The sequence below is a fragment of the Sesamum indicum genome, linkage group LG10, assembly GCF_000512975.1.
Source record: "Sesamum indicum cultivar Zhongzhi No. 13 linkage group LG10, S_indicum_v1.0, whole genome shotgun sequence".
In the NCBI taxonomy this organism is placed as follows: domain Eukaryota; kingdom Viridiplantae; phylum Streptophyta; class Magnoliopsida; order Lamiales; family Pedaliaceae; genus Sesamum; species Sesamum indicum.
Window position 1 is genome coordinate 14110666 of NC_026154.1, and position 14785 is coordinate 14125450.

At 35.3% G+C, this 14785-nt stretch overlaps 4 protein-coding genes across 4 annotated transcripts; 3 read left to right on the top strand and 1 right to left on the bottom strand.

The window, feature by feature from the left end:
• LOC105172515 (glucuronoxylan 4-O-methyltransferase 1) lies at positions 6-1377 on the top strand. Its single transcript, XM_011093980.2, has one exon. It carries the CDS (start codon positions 310-312, stop codon positions 1201-1203), a length of 894 nt encoding a protein of 297 aa, XP_011092282.1. The 5' UTR covers positions 6-309; the 3' UTR covers positions 1204-1377.
• LOC105172516 (ras-related protein RABD1) lies at positions 2535-7170 on the top strand. Its single transcript, XM_011093981.2, has 8 exons — positions 2535-2694; positions 2796-2868; positions 3118-3165; positions 3328-3375; positions 5260-5331; positions 5709-5864; positions 6419-6522; positions 6926-7170. Exons 1-8 carry the CDS (start codon positions 2681-2683, stop codon positions 7014-7016), a joined length of 606 nt encoding a protein of 201 aa, XP_011092283.1. The 5' UTR covers positions 2535-2680; the 3' UTR covers positions 7017-7170.
• Positions 7502-9727, bottom strand: LOC105172517 (ras-related protein RABA2a). The gene is made up of 2 exons (XM_011093982.2): positions 9507-9727; positions 7502-8251 (listed from the first exon to the last, which is right to left on the bottom strand). Exons 1-2 carry the CDS (start codon positions 9669-9671, stop codon positions 7769-7771), a joined length of 648 nt encoding a protein of 215 aa, XP_011092284.1. The 5' UTR covers positions 9672-9727; the 3' UTR covers positions 7502-7768.
• On the top strand, positions 12419-14484 carry LOC105172518 (putative F-box/kelch-repeat protein At1g15680). Its single transcript, XM_011093984.2, has one exon. The coding sequence runs from the start codon at positions 12733-12735 to the stop codon at positions 14080-14082; it is 1350 nt and encodes a 449-aa protein (XP_011092286.1). The 5' UTR covers positions 12419-12732; the 3' UTR covers positions 14083-14484.

Below are 14785 nucleotides of genomic sequence, written 5' to 3' on the forward strand. Positions count from 1 at the left end.
TAATTTAAACTCCATCATTACATAGTATCTGCTATCTCACACCAAACTTCTGATCCACCAGCAAACCATTTTGCTTCATCTAAAATTCTTGCAGTTCTCTTGTCTTCATCACCAGAAAGATAGACACGTCCATCACTTGATCTCTACGCCTTACAGTCACCCAGCCCCCTTTCTTTAACTCAAACTGAAAGTAGCTATAATTCCACATTCAGACACCCCAATTTAGAAACTCAAGAATTCTTGCTTGCTTTTCCTTGTCTGAAGAACATCAGTTGAACACACGAGAGTTCAAGTTCACAGGAAGGAAAGATGAGGCCTAAAACACACAACTCTTTCAACCTCAAACTTTTCTTGATGATTGTCATTCTAGCTTTCTTCATTCTCTTCATTCTAAGATCAACCTTGTCTTCTTCAGACCAAACCAGCCCTCCATCTCCTGCATTTATTCCTCGATCCAAATCCTTCCCAAGAACCGCGAAAAACAGCACCTGCCCACCAACTTGCAACAAAATCCCATCATCCCTAGCCCAAGCCCTGATCCACTACTCGACCTCAACCATCACACCCCAACAAACACTCAAAGAAATCTCAGTGACATCAAGAATCCTGGACAAGAAGTCCCCATGCAACTTCCTCATATTTGGGCTCGGACACGACAGCCTCATGTGGCACTCCCTCAACCACGGGGGCCGGACGATCTTCCTTGAGGAAGATGAGGCGTGGATCGAGCAGATCAAGAGGAGGTTCCCCATGTTAGAGTCATACCATGTAACCTATGACAGCAAAGTCAATCAGGCAAGTGATCTGATGCAAGTAGGCAAAGGGCCTGAATGCACAGCCATTTCTGATCCACAATACTCAATGTGCCAGCTTGCTTTAAAGGGCTTGCCTAGTGAAGTCTATGACATGGAATGGGACTTGATCATGGTCGACGCACCGACCGGCTACTACGAGGAGGCGCCGGGGCGGATGTCCGCCATCTACACTGCCGGTATGATGGCCAGGAACCGGCAGGAGGGCGGCGGGAAAACTCATGTGTTTGTGCATGATGTGAATAGGGAGGTGGAGGATAAGTTCTCAAGGGAGTTTCTTTGTGAGGGGTACATGAAGAAGCAAGAGGGGAGGTTGAGGCACTTTGTTATACCAAGTCACAGGGATGATTTGAACAAGCCATTTTGCCCATTGTTAGGAAACAAAACTTGATTCTTGTCTTCTATACCTTACCTTTCTCTTCTTAATTTTTTGGTTTTTAGTAACATTTTTTTGGTTAAGGTGCTGATCATTGTGTACAAGAATTGATGTTGAGAAAGAGGGCTGGATTTTTTAAATAAGATGAGGTGTTTGAGATTAACAAGAAATATATATATATATATATGTTCGCTTTAGTTTATTTTAATCTATTATTGTAATAGTTTTTATTACATATTAATATTTGAAAAGAATGGTTGTAATCAATTTATTTTAATTAATAACAGTTCAGTGCACTTATTTAAAAAAAAGACTTCCCGTCTGATAATTGAAAATTTTGAAACTCATATTGACAGTTCAACATTTTTAATCAAAAAGTTCATTTACATTAATTGACAAACTTATCTCAATATCTTGCAATTATGACATTTTTTCTTCCATTAGCATTTTATTTAATTTGAAAATGAAATTCCATCTGAAATAAATCGAAAAAAATGCAATCAATCCTCTTGTGATATTGCAAATTAATAAATTACCTCTGTAACCTTACAATGAGGTAATTTGCTCATTTATAATATTATAGGGATACTGTATATGACATTTACCTGAAATAAATCAAACAAGATTCTACCACATATTACTAAAAAATTAAATAAACAATTTAAATAATGTGAACTATGTCGCGAGCACGGATTTGTAAATAGCAAAAAAAAAAAAAATTATAATCACTTATTTTAAGGGTAAATTACAACGAGCTCCCAATATTTGATATAATTATAAATACTCATTTATTGCTTGAAAAATTATTAATATCCTATCATTTTAACGGTCGTCCAACAACTAACTTAATCTGTTAGTCTCTTTAGATTTTCATCTTCTTTTTTTTTTCTTTTTCGGTGAACAAACAAAAATGCTTTATAGACTATTGAATTATAATTTTATTTATTTTTTTAAAAAAATATAGACTAAGTGGGCAAAGTTCTTTTATAATACTTTTTAAATTTTCCATTCAACTCATCAATTTTTAATTATTTTTTTATTTTTATAAAAAATACTGTAAAAACAAAGTTGACAATATCAAGCCTACATTTAAGAATTACATAATTTCACGAAATATGAGGACTATTGATAATTTTTCCGTTAATAAGAGAGTATTTATAATTATGTCAAATATTAGGGGAATTGTTGTAATTTATGCTATTTTCAAATACCTCACAAAATTTAGGGATTATTCTGAAATTTTCTAGAATTGCAAGGATGTATTTCGAATTACCTTATAATTTTGGGGTTGTAAATGAGATTTTCCACAAAATATATCCAATTGTACAGGTGGTGGGAAGTGGGAAGTGGGAACCAATACTCCCCCCACCTACTAATATTAAAACACAACTTTTCATTCTCTTTTGCCCTTTACAAGCAAACAAAGCACTGTTTTCTTCCCTCAAAATTCCCAAACCACTCACCTAACGGACATCACAAGCCAAAGGGGAAAATGAGGAACGAATAGTAAGAGACCCGGATGGATTTTCTGTTCATTTTTTCGTTTCTTGTTTTATTTTGTTAGTAATTGTATTTCTGAATTTTGGTTCTGGTTTTGTGGTTTGTAGCGATTATTTGTTCAAGCTCCTTTTAATCGGCGACTCCTCTGTCGGCAAGTCTTGTCTTCTTCTCAGATTCGCTGTATGTTCGATTCAATCGCTTTGTAGAATATATTTATGCACGTCTGTATGGATGCATTATGCTTGTAATCAGTTGAGTTACTAATTTCGTGTGTGTGTGTTTGGAAAAATCGGTTTCGTTTTTGCATGTGATATCCCTTTTGGAAATTGTATGGCCAGTTTACATCTTTACTTATGGGTTTTGTTTGAGATTTTTGTGCAATCACTTTATGGGAGATTGGATGTAATCTTGTTTGATTGATGATTTTAGGATGATTCATATGTGGACAGTTACATAAGCACCATTGGAGTTGATTTTGTAAGTTCTTCTCTGGATTTTTCTGTGTGGTTGTGTACTTTTCTTGATAGTTATTGGGACTATTTAGTATTTTATTATGTTCTTTGATTTTCCAATAATTTGAATTATTTTACTGGGGGGTTGCTCTTAACATGGTTTATGTTGTGTCTGTTGGGTTTCCAGAAAATTAGGACGGTGGAGCTGGATGGCAAGACGATCAAGCTGCAAATTGTGAGTTAAATCTCACTAAACTTCCCATGCACTCATGCATTTGTAGTATTATGCAATTTATATTGCGGACAGCATTTTGTTCATTTTGGATTACCCATTTAATCATTAATGCCATTGAAACTGAGACCGTTTCACGTGTTTTTCATTAGCTAATTTGGAAGGAACATAATTTTTGCAAGATTATTGGAGAAAGTTTGTATCATAAGTTCTCTTTTTACTGCATAGCAGTGTCATCGGTTCCCAGTAGCTGAATGAAGCTGCTTTATTAAAGTTGTCCTTTTTGTTGGTCGTCCGTCGATATAATATATCTCAGATGGTGTAAGTTGTTAAAGAAATAATAGAATAAGAGTTCGAACAAAGGAGTTATTCGGACTGGTCATAATTTCACCCATGTGTTAACAATGTCCTTTTGGTACCAGTTAAGATATATGTAAAGCACTAAAGCAAAATAAAAGATAACATTTGAGTTCTTCCTGCACCCAACCCAGAAAAGTAATTGACCTGTACTAGATGTGTGTAAGCTAATGCTTCCAGAAATTGACGTCACTTGTTTAAAAAATTTGTATGATCCTATGAGGCCATGTTTACTAACCATGGTGAGTTATGTATTATATTCTTGTGAGATTAATACATGTATTAATGAGGATTTAATCTAAGCAACTTGTTTACTAGGGAGTAATGATTTGGGATAAGTTCCTTTGACAATTCTTCGTTATGTTTACCATCATCAACTAGATTGAGGATTGTTTATGAAATTTACTACTATACCCTCAACAGACAAGATGAAGAATTTTCACAATTTTTGCTTAGATTGGTGATGGAGTGCAACAATCATATAATGGTGATTTTGTACAGTTGGCTCAATTGATGGAGATTATAACAGTTGCCTCAAATTTATGCTATGGTGATTATCTTTCTCATTTGGATTCTCCTGTATGTCTTGGAGAGACGAATTGCGCCGAAGGTAAGAGGAACACTCTTCATCCAGATAGTCTTCTGGCTTGTGCCCCAAAGTGCGAATACTATTCTCCAGCAACGGCAGTAAAGCCACACACTCTAGTATTTGCGGCAAATACATATTTGGATGTGAACTTTTCTTTTCTTATTCCCTCCGAGTCTTTACAACACACCATACTGTTCAACTCTGACCCTTTCCCACCCCTCGTTGGAGGTTCCCGGTGGTCTTATCTTTGGTCGAAGTCCGTTTTCGGCACTGTTGCACTAACACGCTTCACTAACCTCCAACACGTTCCTAGCACTGCGATATCTGAACTGAAGAAGAAATATAACTTAATTAGTGTGCCTGAAGGAAAATGTTAAGGTGTGCTTCAGGCTCTAAGAATGGAGGTGTTGAAGGTATTATACAAGCATCTTGCAGAAGAGAAGAATTAGGAGGAGAGGGGGAAGAGATTTCAACTTGACTGTATTTGTAAGGACAGGGGAACATATTCATTAATTGCGGTTAGAAAAATATTGAAATTATTGCCAAAAACAAGGGCATTTCAGGAAAAAGTAAGAGAGGTATAGGGTCAATTTCGGGAGTGAATTTTAAATCCAAATAGGAGGTGCCCACCGGGTTTATAGTCCAACCCAAGTGAGCTGGATTGTAATAGACAATCAAACCAGGCCAGTACCAGGCTGTATTGCATAATCACGGGCCTCCAGAATTTCTAGTAAACATTCTGTTAGCCTGGATTAGTGACATATCCCACCTAATACAGCCCGGTAAACATGGCCTGATGGTATAAGTAGGGAAACTATTGATGCTTATACCAAAAAGGGGACAAAAGATAACAAATTTTGCCATTTTGGTGTTTTCATACAAGTTCAGTGGTAGTTAAGGTTCACTTATCTCTGATTCTTTTTTCTATTTTTGGTTTGAAGTGGGACACTGCTGGCCAGGAGCGATTCCGGACTATCACTAGCAGTTACTATCGAGGAGCTCATGGGATCATAGTAAGGAAGCTCTAGATGTTTTTACTCTTGGATTGCTTGTTTATTCCTTATATTTAACAATGATATTGCTGTAAAGTTTTTCTCAATGCACTGCAAAAAGTTTTGTTCATTTTCTTTTTTTCTTTGGTAGTGTTGTTACCCCCGGGGGGGGGGGGGGGGAAATCAGTTTTGGACCTCATGGCATGTATCACAAACTTTTGCTGGAAAACATTCCTCCAGTATGGTTCGGCTCATTAGTTAGCAAATGAGGGATTGCCGGAACAATAATTGAAGAGCCTTTGCCATTAAAACTTTTGTCTGCCGTTGTTAATTAATACCATCCTTTTTTCTCTTGCATGTCTTCTTGGGAGTAACCTCATGCATCTTAATTGAAATAGATTGTCTATGATGTTACTGAGATGGAGAGCTTCAACAATATTAAGCAGTGGCTTAGTGAGATTGATAGATATGCAAACGATAGTGTTTGCAAGCTTCTTGTGGGGAACAAATGTGATCTAGTTGAGAGCAAAGTTGTGGATACAGCGACTGCGAAGGTAAATATATTTTTCAGCTGTTTCATTTTCTATATATTTTGAGTATATACATCTTCGTAGTTACTCTAATTTTGCTGAATCATCAATATAAAACTCTTTTTTATGTTTTCATGCTAGTCATTGCTATTTTGAATGTATCTTTGGTGCGTACACATGAATGCATAAGATCTCATTTTTTCCATGTCTGATAGGATCTTTGTTCAACTCCATCGAGTTCTTCAACAGCTTCTATGTTCTCTTTGATGTTATTTTTCAATATAAATAAATGCAGAGTAAATACTCCATGAAATGTAATGAACATATCTGCTAATAACAGTAACTACAGCATGAGATGTGATCCAGTCAATGCTTTTCAAACTCTCATTATCAGTTAGCAGACATGTTGCACACGTTTGTTCGCCTGTTCAGTAGTTTGTCTCCTCCTTGATACCTGTACATGTTTGAAAATTATGTGGCATTTAAACTTGGTGTTGCTGAATTTGGTCTGACGCTTTAAATTTGTGTTGCTGTATTTGGTCTAACTTGATTTCTCTTGGACTGTACAAAATTTATAGGCGTACGCAGATGAACTTGGAATTCCTTTCCTGGAGACTAGTGCAAAAGATGCAATTAATGTGGAGCAGGCTTTCTTGACTATGGCAGGAGAGATTAAGAAAAAGTAAGCAACTAATCAACTCATTAATGTTTTATATTATGAAATCTGTTTCGTTTGTTAAACTTGCATGCTTACTAACAATAATCTAAATATCAGGAATTCTAGTTTTCTATAGTGAGACTTTCTTATTTTACAACCTACTTTCGCTTTGTTCTCTTCTCACAATTTTCTATACACACTAGTTCTTTTTTGTTTTCTAAATTTACTGGTGGTTGAGAGAAGACATACAATATGGAGCACTCTTGAAGCTTCTGTTGCGATGATCTTTAAGTCCAAAAGTGATGTTCTCGTCTCACCAAACTGGAAGTTAACCTCTGTGCAGCTTATTCGTTTCTTCAATGATCTTTAGAGCTGAACCCTTTAACTATTATATTCTTCCCATGTACCTGACACAATTTGTATGTAGGGTCGCGAACCAGCCAACTGCAAACAGGCTGGCAAGCACAGTCCAGATTAAGGGCCAGCCAATTGAGCAGAAGAGCAACTGCTGTGGTTAAATGTGCTTATTTGTATCTTAATGTTTAGAAAGTTTGTAAAAAGATAGCTAATCTCTATTAACAGATTTTCCTTTTATTACTTCAGAATTCCCTTAGAGACACTTGATCTTTCTTTTGTCCTTCATATACATTTTCTTCAGTTTTTTCCCTCGTAGCCCAAGAGCAGGGATAGTGTTATTGCACAAGAAGTTCCTGCATGTATGCCCCACAAACAAAAATATTTGTCTCGTAAGCTTTTGGAAAATTCTTAAGAAATACCCACAACCTTTAATGTCACAAGTCTTAGAAGACGTGTGGATAATTTTAAGAGCATCAGTTCTGGGTGATCTTCACCACACACATCCACATGATAAAGAACAGCAATTTCCCAAAGCTCGAAGGTATCCAAACCTGTTATGTTACCCTATTACCAGAATGGGTTAAAATGTTTGTTATTGTCCAGATACCAACTATAAAATGAAGCACACACTGTATCAATAGCTGGATTTCAAGAATAACAGTGATCTCAGATAGCTTTCCATTGAACTCTTTCCACTCAATCAAATTTTGTGTTCAATATGCAAAATAGTAATACTAGTAAGCAATATACTTGTCCAACAACATTCCTGAAAAGCCTTGTTCCCAATCAAGCAGCTAACAACATCTAGCCACAAGAATGGTACAATGACTTGGACAAATATGTAGGAAAAGGGTAACTGAAAAGACAGGCAGGTAATCTGGGGCAAGGGGTGATATGAACAGATAAGACTCCATCAGGATGTAGAGCAGCATGCCTTCTTTGTGTTCGTTTCTTGAGGGCCAACAACAAGAGTCTTCCCTTCTTTGATGCTAGTAGTTGCAGACTCATTTGAGGAGAGTGACTTCTTACTTATGACCCGATATATCTCTGAAAGGATGGTCTGAAAAGCCTTCTCCACGTTGGTGGCCTCCAGAGCGGATGTTTCTATGAATGAGAGCCCCTCCCTTTCGGCAAAACCTTGGGCATCCTCTGTTGCAACAGCTCTAAGATGCTTGAGGTCAGTCTTATTTCCTATGAGCATAATGACAATATTAGAGTCTGCGTGGTCCCTCAACTCCTTCAACCATCGACTTACATTCTCAAAAGTAATTGGTTTCGTGACGTCATATACAAGAACAGCTCCTAGAGCACCACGGTAATATGCACTCGTTATGGCTCTGTATCTCTCTTGGCCAGCAGTATCCCATATCTGAGCCTTCACAGTTCTTCCCTCAACCTACATGTAACAACAGGAAAATAAACAAACACAAAATAGTAAACTTAGTCATTATTTTCTTTAGAAGCCAATCAACAAGAATGCAGCTGTATAAGCAGAGTTAATTTATCTTCCAATTTTAATTTATATTCCAATTTTGTACAAAAACCTGTTTTGAACAAATAAAATACACAAAATAAAAAATGATAGGTGGAAGGAGAAAGATTTAAGATTTAAGCTAAATTAACCAGACTTGAAGACACAGGCAGACCTAAACAGAATCCAAATTTCCAGGTAACCTGTGATTCATTTCATGCTCTGTAATCTCAAGCCCGAGAGGCACTTTATCCAGCACTATAGGTCCCCCAACCATAGAGAAGTTTTAGGAAGTTTAACACCATAGAATCTACTGTTTGCACATTTTAATCGGTTAAAGAAGTTGAACTGCTGAGGACCTCCCACCCCTAAAAGCACCTGTTCTGAATTTAATTCCCTAAACTTCTTGAATATGATTATGGTGTGCATTCCATTCTCTCTCCTTACCTTCCTCCCAAAAATAAAAACAGATCCAAAAACTGTATCAAGAACTGAGATTGTAATTCTCTCAGTTTGCCAACAGCACCAAGAACTTACAAACGGGTTTGCCCCATTCTTCAAGTAGTTCAAGTCATCAACAAACAATTACTATACACTATCATCAAATTAGAATTTGAGAAAACTCAATTAGGCAAGAAATCTTAAAGCAAATGAAGATCAGAGATCCCAAATTTACACCTAAATTCACCGATCTTTTTATCAAATCAGTTCTCTTAATGATCCAAAAGGTACAGACTATAAGGAGTCACCATCTTGATGAACAATCAAGAACGCACTACCTCAAATAATAACTACCCCATCTAGCAACAGATCTGAAACTTCCAAATCCCCAAGAAATCCATTAAAAAATCGTACAGATCTATTAAATTACATACAATAGCAGAAAGCAAGTATCCACCCACAACAAATCAATTTCTAAGCGGCCTCAAGAACCGACTAACATAACCGTCTTTTCCTATTTTTCCTCATCGGATTAGGAATCCAATAAAGCTACACAATTCAGACCTCGCCTCAAAAACCACTACAAATCACCATTTCCCACTCACATTCTGAATCCCATAATACTACAAAATATCAATACGGCCTCAAGAACCACAACCCACAATTTCTTTCCCTTCTCCCTCCACATTACGAATTAGATAACGGCAAAAGTAGGAGTGTGGGAGTGAAGAATTGAGACCTGAAGAGTACGGGTGGCGAATTCGACGCCGATGGTGGATTTAGATTCCAAGCAGAACTCGTTTCGAGTGAAACGGGAGAGCAAATTGGACTTGCCGACGCCCGAATCGCCGATTAGTACGACCTTGAAGAGGTAATCGTACTCCTCGTCCGGTCTCCTCGCCATGGCTTTTCACCTGTGGAATCGGACCCTCCCAGAAAATAAAACTGTGCACAAAGGCGTAAATAGTGCCCCATTTTTTATTTATTTATTTATTTATTAATATTAATATTATTCTTTTTGACAGACATGTCCTCGGGGAAATGGGTTTTTATTCCTTAATGACTTAAATGCCCTTTAAACATTTAAATTATCTCTCCACCAATAATCAAATTATCAACTACCATTTTTTTTTTATGGTAAATATCACTTTTTGTGCTTTTTTTTTTTTTTAAATATCGATTCAACTAATATATCAATCTAACTAAACGTGAACCTTACCCTTAATTATTAAGCTAAAATATCATCGGTCGCTATTTTGGGCTTTCAGTGTTGCCACTAATTTTCTCGACATAGTAAGAAAGGCTATTTTAATTTCTCGACATAGTAAAAAAAAATTTGAGAAATTTTATTTTTTTAGATAAATAATAAATTATTAGTATTTAAGGTTTTACCTTTTTATTTATTTATTGAATTTGAATTATTATTTAATTTAAAAATATTTTAAGAAGAAATATTAAAATGAGTAAAGTTTGAATTTTTTAAAAACAATTAGGTAGATTTTAGTTTTATATACGAGTAAATTACAACGACATCTCCTGAGATTTTGCATAATTATGAATACCTCCTCATTGTTTGAAAAAAAAATACTAATATCCTCCTGATTTTGTCAATCGTCTAACAATTAGTCGAATCCATTGAATTTCTATCCATTTTTTACTTGTACTGTCCAAAATGCCATTGTGGATTAAAAATTATACTTTTATTTATTTTTTAAAAAATATCTATTTTTTTATAATTTAAAAAAATTCATCCACCCTGTTCAATTTTTTATAAATTTTTTAATTAAAAAAATAAAAATTACAGTACATGCAAAGTTGACAATTTCATATTTCCATTTAAGAATTACATAATTTTTTCAAACATCAGAAGTGTATTTGTAATTTTTCAAACAACGAAGGAATATTCATAATTATGACAAACCGCAGGAAAAATTGTTGTAATTTACCCTTTATATAAATAATAGGTAGTCTTAAAATATGATTGTAATTATACTTATTTGTATTTTTTTATTACTTTTTTAATGTGACTTATTATTTACTAAGTATAGGATTAATACGATAATAAGATAAATTTGAATTAAATATATGATAAAAAAAAATTAAAAATAATTAATAGTAGTTTACTTCGATGTACTATTATTGCACCCCGATCCAAAATTTAATTCCACGTTTACTTTGACATATTATCCAATATTGTATTGAGTTAAATTTTTTTTTTCTTGTGTTACTCTATGAAATAATTTTTAAATATTTTCAATTTTTACTATTAGTCTTTTTTGTAAATTGATTTTTCAGATTAACACTTTTTTGAATTTAAATTATTATATTCTTTTAGATTCGGTGCAGGTTATAATTTACGGGTTTAGGTAAACTTGCCCATATAACTGTGTATATAATACTTTCTAGGTTTTCAGTTTTCGTATTAATTTCTCTTACCCTGTCTTCCTCGCGCCGCTCTCCAGCAAGACCAGAAAAATCGAAGTTTTATCTTTTTTCAGTTGAACTTCTCAAGACCAGCTCGTGATGAAGCTCGATGGCTCGACGAGCGTAGGTTTAGTTCACAGATGTCTCAATTTCATGTGTTTGATTATATTTCTTAATTTTTGAAATATTTTATAACTGGGAAAGGATTTTTTTTTATTTCACTCTTACTATTCGCCTTTCGGATCTTTGATTTTTTACTGCGATCAGTGAGTCTTTCTCCGGTGCTTATTTATTTCCTTTTTTTTTTATTTCATAAATATAATTGGATCTTGATTTAGATTTGTAACTTATAATAGCGATTAATCATTAAATTTTAATGGCGATTTATTTATTATTTGATACAGGTCATCAAATGAACCGAAGTCCTCGGGTCCAGAACTACTAATCTACAGATCTATTGAATGTGAATTTTAAGTAAGAAAGGATAGATCGAGAAAATGGATGAGCTGAAACTAATTTTCGAGTCCAATCAAGAGCAAACAGAATAGATCTAAGGGTTTTGTCGACCCTCGATAAGCTAGCTCTGGTGACATCTCTAATCGTGCGCACATCGAGTACATTTTCTATTATTTTTTTTTGTTTACGTATTTGTATTTCATTTTAGAAATACATTTTTAAATCTTTCAAGATTTAAGTATTTTAACTAAAATTATTTTATCCTAACATTTAATATTCACGGCTCGGGTTTATTCCCAAAAATATATTTTTTAGATTTTAATTTATAATCATAAATCTATATCAGCACGTAAAAGATTATTGTCGAGTATTAATTTTTAAATAAAACTACGTATTTATTTTTCAATACTATATAATCGATTGAAAAAGAATTACTTATACAGAATACAATAATGTATTGATAATCAAATACCCGTTGTGATATATATAATTTTTTTTGGGTACGAGTTTGCTTTGATATATAGTGTTAACATTTATATATATATATTTTTTAAATTAACATTTAGCTATGATTTTAATTAGGGTTGATTTAGCATTTATTGATTAAATAATAAAGTGGTTTGGAATAATTTTTTTGGATAATTTATTATCTAATTTGTATACAATGAAGAGGGAAAAAAGGTGTCATTTGAAATTTCCAAACTGCCGTGGAGGGAAAAATGAAAATTTTGAAGGGTATTTTTGTCCTTCAAAATGAATTACATTGTGTATATAAGCCCTAGAATAGTAGTGGTATGTCTCACAAAGCCCTGACATTTCTGCCAGCGGCAGATCCTCGGTAGAAAAAAGACAGAGGAATCAATTTCGGGATGGATTTTTTGGAGATATGCGTAGCTGGGATGTCGTAGCCCGCGATTCTAGGTATGATTGTTCAACAGAAAAAAAAATTCTCCTTTGTTGAAAATTTGTTAGCTGGATAACGCCCACCAAATGTATGATGTTTTGCCCAAAGTTGTATGAGTAGGTTTTGTGTGGTTTTGGCTCTATAAATCCTGTCAGGACTGTGTTTTTTAGTAACAGGCGAAATGAAAATTGATGGAGATGAAGTGGGTTTGGGGGGAGGCGAAGGGGATGGGGTGGAAGTTGTGGATACGAAATCTGTTTCTAGGGTGAAGCTTGATCTTAATATCCCTGAGTGGCTTTTGGTGGAGGTGCTCGTTAGGTTGCCTGTGAAGCAAGTTTTCAGTCTTAAACTTGTTTGCAAGCAATGGCGTTCTGTCATTTCGGACCCTTTTTTCATTCGTATGTATGTTTTGCGAGCCTCAATGTCGCGGGAGTTGCCACCTTGGACTTATATTTCCTACACTTTGCATGTTGATGGTTATTATATTCGACATTCGGAGCATCCTAGTTATGAGCTCTTATTGGATGTATATTCTCGGGATTTTAAATGCCCAAGTTTTTATGTCCTCCCTTGCCCGCATGGTCATTATGGATATACGAGTAGATACACTGTTCTTGGAGTGAGCAATGGCTTAGTGCTATATGGTCCACTCGTTTGTTGTCTCAATTATGGCATATGCAATCCTATTACTCGGCAATGGATGGCCCTACCTCCACATTCTTGTCTCTTCAACACTGTTAGAGGGGGTTTAGTCACTAAGGTTGACAATGGTGTTCTCACAAGTTATAGAGCAGTGCGGATTGAGATAATTTTGAAAGGAAGTAGTAGGATAAGATTTGAAGTATTTTTTTCTGAAATCGGTGAGTGGAAGAGTTTTACTGTGGTTACTGAGCAAGTAATTAGAATTAATTCTCGGAGGATGGCTACTATTCTTGATGGAATTCTGCACTGGGTAACAGGTAAACATGGAATAATTGCATATGATCCTTACGAGAAGCCTGACAGCTTGCGCTTTATTGCATTGCCTGGTGATATAGACAGAAGGTGTAATAATGCAAAACACCATGGCATCCCTAGCTTGTGTGATGCACATCAAGGACGACTGAGGTACTTTGAAATGTCTGGTTTTTGTAAGCGTCCATATGGGTTCTCTAGTATTGGTATTTGGATACTCAATGATTATAGCAGTGGAGAGTGGTGTCTGCAACATAGAGTCCGCGCTGCAGACATCCTATATGACGACGTTCTTTCTGGCCAATATCTGTTTCTCCAACCAATGTCTTTCCACCCATTTGATTCGGATATTTTATATTTGGGATATGAAAACATCATTGTCTCGTATAACATCAACTCCAGAAAATTGAAAGCTCATGGTGGTGAACTTGGCATTGAACTGACTATTGGGGGAGAACAGCCATGTTGGTTGTTGGCCTTTTTGTTTGTGATTCCGCCATGGCCTTTATATCTTCCCCCTCTCCCTCACCCTTTCATTCCCCCTCCCCCTCCTGGAGCAGTGGAGGCTTTATTATAGGTTTGTCTTTTGGCCAGATCTTGGCATTGGTGTCTTGTATTTGAATTGCTCTTTTGCTAGGAAAGAATTGTCCTATGTTGTTGTGATTCCGGCAATTCCATTTAGATAGTGACCACAAGATTCTAATGGAATTGCCTGAATCATGATAACATCTGGTGTTGGCATGGCATATATGTGCATGCCATGCATTGATTAGCAGTATTTACATGCTCAATTTTCCTATGGGAGTTGGAGCAGATAGGACCTATGTTGTTTTTGCATTAGAACATAATAGAGGCATGTTGCAGCATGCACTTATGACCTGTTTTAAGGCCTTGTTGTAAGCTTGGAGTTGTTGTTTGTAGAGTACAAGTCCATTATGAACCAATTACCAATCTAATGCTAGCCTTTTATTTTACTTGATTTTTTGCTCCTGACTGAACCCATCTTACTCTCTATAATATTACAAAAATACTTCTTGTTTACTTCCTGCGATAATATGCATAACAATTACATGTTTACTAACATATTATGATGTGGAATGAAAATTTGTAAGATTAATCCCTGGCTGGCAAAAAAGATGTTATACACAAGTGTAACTTTTGCTAAACTTGGTTTTTTTCCAAAATTTATCTTATACACAAGTGTAATAACAATAATTGACGCCAAGAAAAGGAAAAAAAAAAAGGCTAATGTGATGTGATCTTTCCAGAACAGTGAAATG

Coding starts and splice junctions, on each gene's coding strand:
- LOC105172516 (XM_011093981.2), top strand. Junction 2,869..3,117: donor GTCTTCTTCTCAGATTCGCT/GTATGTTCGATT, acceptor TGATGATTTTAG/GATGATTCATATGTGGACAG. Junction 3,166..3,327: donor GCACCATTGGAGTTGATTTT/GTAAGTTCTTCT, acceptor TTGGGTTTCCAG/AAAATTAGGACGGTGGAGCT.
- LOC105172518 (XM_011093984.2), top strand. CDS start 12,733: ATGAAAATTGATGGAGATGAAGTGGGTTTGGGGGGAGGCGAAGGGGAT.
- LOC105172515 (XM_011093980.2), top strand. CDS start 310: ATGAGGCCTAAAACACACAACTCTTTCAACCTCAAACTTTTCTTGATG.
- LOC105172517 (XM_011093982.2), bottom strand. CDS start 9,671: ATGGCGAGGAGACCGGACGAGGAGTACGATTACCTCTTCAAGGTCGTA. Junction 8,252..9,506: donor TCGCCACCCGTACTCTTCAG/GTCTCAATTCTT, acceptor TGTTACATGTAG/GTTGAGGGAAGAACTGTGAA.